This window comes from Symphodus melops (assembly GCF_947650265.1).
Source record: "Symphodus melops genome assembly, chromosome: 11".
Taxonomy (NCBI): Eukaryota; Metazoa; Chordata; class Actinopteri; order Labriformes; family Labridae; genus Symphodus; species Symphodus melops.
This window is the reverse complement of record NC_136701.1, coordinates 16,566,886-16,574,793: the sequence shown is the minus strand read 5'-3', so window position 1 is coordinate 16,574,793 and position 7,908 is coordinate 16,566,886. Positions and strand designations below refer to the sequence as shown.

Sequence of the window (7,908 nt, the reverse complement as noted above, 5' to 3'; positions counted from 1 at the left end):
AAATCAAAGAAATGTTTTGTATTTCCAACCATTAATGAATAATATAAACCAGGTTACATCAACATGCATAAAGAGAAAGCTGTTTTTCTAACAGCTACTGGCCAACTCTCTGTGGGTGTTGGCTCCTCCCCCCGTGAAATCACAAGATGTTTTTTTCTGCACTGTAATCCCATACAACACTACAGAGAAGCTCATTGTTGAGGATATTAACTAAGTCACTAATGCAGAGTTTTCAGACTCTAGATCTGCAGATATAAACCCCTCAGGAGCACAACTGGAACCTATAAAACTGCCCTCAACGACTCAATGTGTTTTTTTCCCACATTACACATCCCATAATATTGGGAAACTAATACTTTGTTTTGATTAGTTTTCTTCTCACATATGGCCAGGCTTTTGACTAAATCCTTCTCTTTGGAGTCCAGCTCCCATTTGCGATGATAACAAATGAATTTGATGGTTGGAATATAATGGGAAAAAAGGCATTCCAGACTTATGTAAGTCAGAAGTGATTTTAGGAGATATACAGTAAATAACAAGCCAATTCTTACAAAAACTATGCTGCAGGTACAGTTTCTTGTTGGAGGATGTGCTATACAATGCAAACTCTATTGACAAATCGTCAGTATTATAAACAAGTTCTGTAATACAGTATTGTGTTTAAGTGTGGGTGAGTTAGGTTGAGTCTCATTTTAATCAGACATCAGCAGGTGCAGAAGTAAAGTAATTGTAAAGAATTGTAGGCACATTTATTTTCAACTCCCACTCCCAGGAGATCAACTATAAAGCGCTCAGTACAATCTGTTATAAATAGCCACAGACATAAAATACTTGTATACTTTAATCAAACCTATTGTATTTTCCATGTTTTCATATGCACACTAAATCAAATCTCTTCCCCTCCTGAAATCTTCAGTCTGGATTAAAAACTAAGAGTTGTTTAAATTGTAATCAAAATCCAGTTAACATAGGCATCCCAGACAGTTGGTGATTAGCTCGATACCATTTTGATGTAAATTCTTTTTGTATTGATTTCGGGGGTGGGCACTTATAAGCTTCTGCTTTGGCCCACTTCTTTTGAGCAGAATTTCACCTGCTCAAATAAACAAATAAAAAATAAACAAAGCTCTGGCTGCATTCCACCCATACCTTTCCAGGGAGCAACACCCATGAGCTGAACGAATGGTTGCAGGTCCTAATCTGAAATAAAACTGAACTAAAATTACCCAATTCTGTATATTTCTCCACACGACTGCTATGCAGGAATTTGAGTATGGGTTTATACTTACACGACCGTCATCTTTGATTTGTCAGCACATTTGTATGGAAAAAGTCTGTTGCTTTGCTCTAATGGCAGTGCTTTGATTTGCTTTCATCAATACGTTTATTTGTACAATCACAAAGTTTGGCAGATGTTTTTTTCTTTTTCTTTTGTATCCTTAGGTTATATCATTTCTGTTTCTAGGCTGCATTGCTTCACACCTTGCAATTACATTTATAATATTCAAAAAAGAAAATTGTAAAAAAATTGCATGGGAAGGTCTTTACACTACTTTATATATATTATCTGAATTGCATTGGTCAAAGGTTTCTAACAAATAGTGAAATATCAAAGATGCTCAGACTTGTTTCCTTGACATTACTGTTTAACATGTTGAAATTTATGACAAAATATCTTTGACATTTCTGACTGCGCCTGTATAAACCCTCCTTATTTAGGCATGAAGGTTTTTCTGTGAAGCATGTGTATAAAGACCCAAGCATATTGTGATTACGTTGAGTTATCCTTCCAACTGTCTTGAAACTCTAAAGCTTTGTTACTTTTTGCTGCAAAAGAATTAAATGAAACAAAGACATTGATTGATTCAAAATCCTTTCTTTTTGCATTGATAACAGAAATCTGCAACACAACAGCCTTTCAAAATGTTCTATACATAGGTTTTCATGTTTGACAGAGTCATTGCCCTTATTTTCACAATGGACACCACCACACTTGTAAATCTTTCATTCTTAATGTTCCAATTGTAACTTTATATTTTTATTTGTTGAAATCAATTCTGTGAGACTGTATATAGATTTTTCTCAGAAATACTGCCACATAACAATCATTACAAATTCTATATTAGGTTGTTTTCGATACTATGTCCTAACTCCACCGTTCTATATTAAAGGTTTATTTAATCCAACTCGAAGCTGAAGCTTTTACTGATGAGGAGCTAAAGAAACAGTGAGATATTAGTGAGATTAACATCCCTGCCTCTGTTTTAAGTGTACAGAAAATCAAGGAGCATTCATACATTGCATATGGGAATGCAATAAAATAAATAACTTCTGGAAGAAAGTGGTTAATAAAGAAATTATGATTTTGTCTACAAATATTCCAGTAGACTCAACAATGTTGCTGTTACATCTGTGTCTGGCAAATTTGAAGTTAAAAGTGAAAAGTGTTTGTCTGTTTGTTGAAGTTATGTTGTTAGTGTGTTCAATTGTTGTTGTTTTTTGTCTGTGCTTAAAATCAATCAAAAAAAAAAATGCCAAAAGTGCAAAAAGAGTGTCACTGGCTCATATCAAACTTGTATTTGTCTATTTCTTTTCTTCATATTTTACCTATTTAGAAACCGATTTTCTGATGGTATTCTTTCAAAGCACTTCCCGAGATGCAGTGTTGCTGTGTTGAAAAAAGACAAAAACAAGAGCTGCCTCATTTCTGGTCAATTAGTCACTTGATAAAGTAGATCATGGGATCTGAGTCACTGGAGAAGCTTGTAATACTGCAGCAATCTGAACCGTTACAATTAGCGCCATGTGTGACTTCAAACCAACAGTTTAATCAAGTCCTACTTGAAGTAATGATAAAAATGTATTTTATCAAACATTCTGAACATTCTGACCCAGAATAAGTCCTGTTATGTATGTGGACTCTTTTAACTTGAAAGAAGGGATGTGTGTGTGTGTGTGTGTGTGTGTGTGTGTGTGTGTGTGTGTGTGTGTGCATGTGTGTGTTCTCGTCTGTGTGTGAGAGAGAGAGGGAGAGAAATAGATAGAGAGAGACAGGGAGAAATAATTTCAGACAGCAATGGACTGATGGGACAACAGAGCATGAGGCCTATGCCAAGGGAAACACACAAGAAGCCAGCGAGTGAGCACATGTCCTCAGTTTTCCAACATGGTGACAAGTTTACTCCATTACCGCTCTGCCTGCTTCCCTGCTACAATTGTCTGAACTGATTAACTTCAAGACACAGCTCCCTTGATTTCACGTGTGGAAAGTGCTGCCATGTAACTAAAAAGGAAAATTAGTTGCTGGACTTTTAAATATAAAGTCTTGTAACAAGAAATCTCAGATCGTCATAAGTAATGTCAAAGGCCAGTGGAAGAAATCAGTTTCGTAACTGTCAATGGAAGATCTGACGTCAGATGTTCGACTTTGACAGTATTAGACAAAAGAAGGAAACATTATAGCTCCTTCTGCAAAACAAGGGCTTTTATTTCTTTAAGATTTCATCTTGGCACAGATTTTTCGGATGTGTTTTCAAGTCATCCATATATCCATATATTTCAGGGTTGGCTAAAATGCAGATGCAGAGACCTGGGTTAGCTTCCTGACTACAGAGACATCATTAAGTTAATGATTCAACATTTAGCAAGAGATTATTGATATTATTTTATTTAGATGCTTTAAAATGAAGGATTGATAATTCAAATAGTCGGAATTTAAAGTTAATATAGATGAATTTGAATTTTGTCAAGATTCAAGCTTCCCACAGTTTCACAATAAACAATTTAAATTAAAAACAAAAGTTTAATTTGTGAATTCAAATACCATTATATCTAAATGTATAAAATGGGTAAAGTCCTTCTTTATGCATCAATTATCCATAAAGAAACAATTCCCCAACTTAAGGCTTTTCTAAAGATGTGACCTCCCTTTCGTTATATTTGTAACTGTGCTTATTTAGGGCTTCCAAATGTGTCTGAACATCTTTATATTTGGTCCGTACTGAACTGACCTTTTTGTCCACGTACCAAAATTCCATTGAAGTTGACAGTGCTTTTTTCCATTCACAGTCTCGGAGGTGGAGACTTCACCCTCACCCCCACCCAAACTACATAACTCTCTGCTTTGAATTACAGTTTCTATCTTGTTACAAAATGTAACGTAACTATTTAAAGGGAAAAAACTTGCTTAAGGCTATTAAGATCATGCCAAATGCAATCAGTCTTCATCTGAGAGAAAATGTTCTTTTTCAAAACTAAAGTGAGTCCTAATTTTCTGTTTTGTATATGCTTTTGGCTTTGACTATTTTATACAAACGTTTACCCTAATACCCCTAATCAGTCAGAGGTCAAAATCACACAATAAATACCCTGGGAGTTTATGTCTGTAAAAGAACAGCAGATCATGAAAACACAATGTCAAAACCAGACTCAGCCAAGTCTTTGTTTGCCATAAATCAAATCATACTTTCATTTTGTTTCATTGTTTGATATTGTTTTTCTTGTTTTGATAGCCTTGGCCGTGCTTTGCCCTCCTGAAGGTGATGGCAGAGTTGAAGCCAAACCACTGGTGTAGAATTTAATGTCCTTGGCATTAGCATTAGATTTCACTCTGTCTACTTCTATGACATATGAGTAACCCCTCAGAGAAAGTACGGATGATTGGATGACACTCATGCAATAACAAACGCCCCAATTAAACACTGACAAAGTTATTGATTGTCTTCTACCCTAGTGCTCTGTTATTTAGAAACTGTAGAATTGAATTGAAATAGACAATGAGTAATTTGTACCTAAAAACAGTTGAACACTTACTGGGACTTTTTAGCTCATGAACTTGATCAGCAACTATAATTCAAAATGTCTTTAATTCATTATTATTACTAAATCCCAACATTGCTTATCACTTGAATTTAAATATACATAATATACATAACTGCTCAAAATATAATCTTTTATCTTTAAATTCGAAGCTTAAGGGTTTTTATTGTGACTCTCAACAGATTTAACGTGTATCAGTGTTGTTTGGTTTTGGACTTTCTTCCTGGTCTGCAGCATAGGAACCTGAAAACTGCAAAAGTAGAGAGCAGCAGCACAGTTGCTGCTGTCATCAATACAAGCAGTACATCTAAAGAGTAGTATGAGTACCAGGGCATCTTATAGGCCTCTGTACGAAGGTGAGGAGCCCCTTTATGGCGTATAACATACTCCACCCAGAAGATGGCCTGATCCATGGGTGCTATCGGCTGGTCTCTGTGCAGACGTGACATCCTTTGAATGTTCTGTCTATAGCTGTCCCGATGGAGGACTTCATTGATGGCTTCTTCAAAAGTGTGTCTGTTGGCATGAGCTAGCTCAAGAATCTTTGCAGCTCCTCTCTCCTGCAGACGTAGCAGGTTGTCATACTGGTCAAAGAACAGCGGTATGCCGAGCACAGGGACCCCATGGTAAATTGCCTCCTGGACTCCATTGGTACCTCCATGAGCTACAAAGGCTTTGGTCTGTGGGTGGCCCAGGAGGTCCTTCTGGGGCATCCAGTCCACTATAAGGGTGTTGTTTCCCAAAGTAGAGGGTCGTTTCCCTTTGTGCTTCCATATCACCTGACCAGAAAATGAAAGAACAATACAATTATTTTCCTTCTTTACACAACACAGTAAAATTATTACGCTGCTGCAGCTCTTCAGACTGTATTGCATAAAGGATATAACCCACAATGTCAGTTACTAAACTTCACAAAGTTTTTAAAATAATTAGAAACATTCAAAATAAACACATTTGATGATGCTCTACATATAAATTTGCATATAATGCAGACAAATTTGCACATATAAAGCAAGCCAATAAAAGTAACAAAAGAGGACATTAAAGTTAAATTTGAGGAAGTTAGTGAGTCCTTGATTTATCATCTTCATTTTGAAAAAAATTCAAGTTGAATTCTCATCAAATTACATCAGTTGTTTTTTACATCCTGACTCTTAGCAACTGATTAGACTCATGTCAGTCTATCACTATACTATTAATCTCTTTTCGTGTTTAATTAATTTCTTTGGGGACTGATTTCTTTAGTTTTAGACCATCCTTTATTTATTTCTAGATTTAAAAATAAAAAGTTCTTCTACTTGTGCTTCCTGCTTACTTTTACAAGGGGTCAAACCATTTTGGATTACACATTAAAAGCATTTCTTTTAATCTCTTGTCTTTGTAGTGAATCAATGTTCATGTCTTACCTTCTGGGGCATCTTGGCAAAGACGCTGGCGATTTCATCAGCAAGGTCTTCAGGCAAAGCATTAACCAAAGTTCCCAAAGTCATGATGATCACTCCATGCTCCCCAGCACTTTGCACAAAGTCCTCCAGGTCTGCTGGTAAAGGCTGAGCTGGTTTGCACTGAAACCCTCCAATGTAGACCACGTTTGGCATCGTCGGTCGAGGAAAGTCAAACACGAAATCTGTCCTGAACAGCCAAATGTCTGCTTCCTGGAGAAGTGACATGATGCTGCATCCCCTCTCAATGTGTTTATCACAGAGGGTATTATATGATGGCCCCAACACAAATCTTTGCTGGTATTCAACAACACTTTGGAAAAATATGTTCTTGACCCTCTGGATGAAGTTCATTTTGTCTGTTAAGCCCGATCCTGGTGCAGGGATATAAGAGAAGGGTGAGGGGGCAATCGCATAGTGGCCGTCTCCTGAAGTGATCCAGCGAACATTAAGCACCAAGGGGAGTTTCAGATACTTGGCTAAAAAGACTCCTGGTCCTACAGCTGGGTCGGTTAGAACAAGATCATATTTGGCATCAAGTAAGGTTTTGAGCATTTGTTTATCATCAATGATTTTAGTAGTCATATTAACCCACAATTTATGTACTTCTGAAATCAGGGAAAAGAAGCCTTTTATAAGTTTGAAGACGGTGAGTGATGAGCCCTCTCTTTGTGCCTAAAAGAAAAAGTTAGTAATGAGAGGGGCAGCACAAAATTCAAGTTGATACATAAACAACGAAATGATTAATTCCCACGACATACCCTTATATTCTCCTTTATGAAATCATCAAAATAATTCTCCATGCTCTCCTCCATTATGAGGCTAATGGATGTATAGAGGGGAGAGTTTTCTTCAATATACCAGCTGTTAGAGGCTCTCATCACTGTCAGGTTGTGTCCCCTGGCATGGAGCTCTACCAGCAGGACCTTCATGTTGATCCAGTGACTTCCATCTAGAGGGAACACTAGAATGTTTCCTCCATCGCAGGGTGGTGTGAATGACATCAGACATGCTCCGAGTAATACCAATATTCCACCCACACGATGAAATGCCATGGTCATCTAACGTAACAGTGAGGAATCAAAGCATAATAAATGGTTTTACATGAGCATTTTATGTTGTAGAAATGTGCTCTTTTTTTATCAGGTAAAATCTTTGTAAAGTCACAGTTTATGCTGGTAAAATAAATGAATATGTATTTTGTCAAACTGATATTGCTAAAAACATAGTAATGTTCACTTACCCTTTCACTCACCCGCAGTCTGATGGTACACTTGTGGATTCTTAATATAGTTGAGGACAAACTCCAATCATCTGACCATTAGTCCATTCACATGTAAATGAGTTACGAGTGGAACTTTTTCATATGAAACTCTTGCCCTTCATTGAACTTTCTATAAATCTCAAACAAGTTGATATCTTTTTTCTCTGTCGTCTTAGTTTTGTTTGTGGATTTTGTTAATCTGCTGGTACAAATTTGTAGTCTGATTGGATGCGTTTCTTCGAGTCGAGAAAGAACAATTCTTACCTCAGAGGAACCTGCAACCAATGCATCGTGTTTAAAAAAGTGATTTATTAATGATAACCTGCACATTGTCAATCCTGGAGATCATATGACTGGTTTTGAGTCCAGCCCATGTATGTATTT

The 7,908-nt window shown here is 36.7% G+C and overlaps 1 protein-coding gene across 1 annotated transcript; it reads right to left on the bottom strand.

Moving 5' to 3' along the window:
- Nucleotides 1–4,968: 4,968 nt before the first annotated feature.
- Nucleotides 4,969–7,596, bottom strand: LOC306831675 (UDP-glucuronosyltransferase 2C1-like). The gene is made up of 4 exons (XM_079355878.1): nucleotides 7,504–7,596; nucleotides 7,022–7,321; nucleotides 6,225–6,935; nucleotides 4,969–5,597 (listed from the first exon to the last, which is right to left on the bottom strand). The coding sequence occupies exons 2-4, from the start codon at nucleotides 7,319–7,321 to the stop codon at nucleotides 5,013–5,015; spliced, it is 1,596 nt and encodes a 531-aa protein (XP_079212004.1). The 5' UTR covers nucleotides 7,504–7,596; the 3' UTR covers nucleotides 4,969–5,012.
- Nucleotides 7,597–7,908: the final 312 nt, after the last annotated feature.

Bases quoted from the DNA above. Each gene is read 5' to 3' on its own strand.
- LOC306831675 (XM_079355878.1), bottom strand. From the start codon at position 7,321: ATGACCATGGCATTTCATCGTGTGGGTGGAATATTGGTATTACTCGGA. The intron at 6,936-7,021 runs GTATGTCGTGGG...TTTTTCTTTTAG, and splicing joins TCATAAAGGAGAATATAAGG to GCACAAAGAGAGGGCTCATC. The intron at 5,598-6,224 runs GTAAGACATGAA...TTTTCTGGTCAG, and splicing joins TTGCCAAGATGCCCCAGAAG to GTGATATGGAAGCACAAAGG.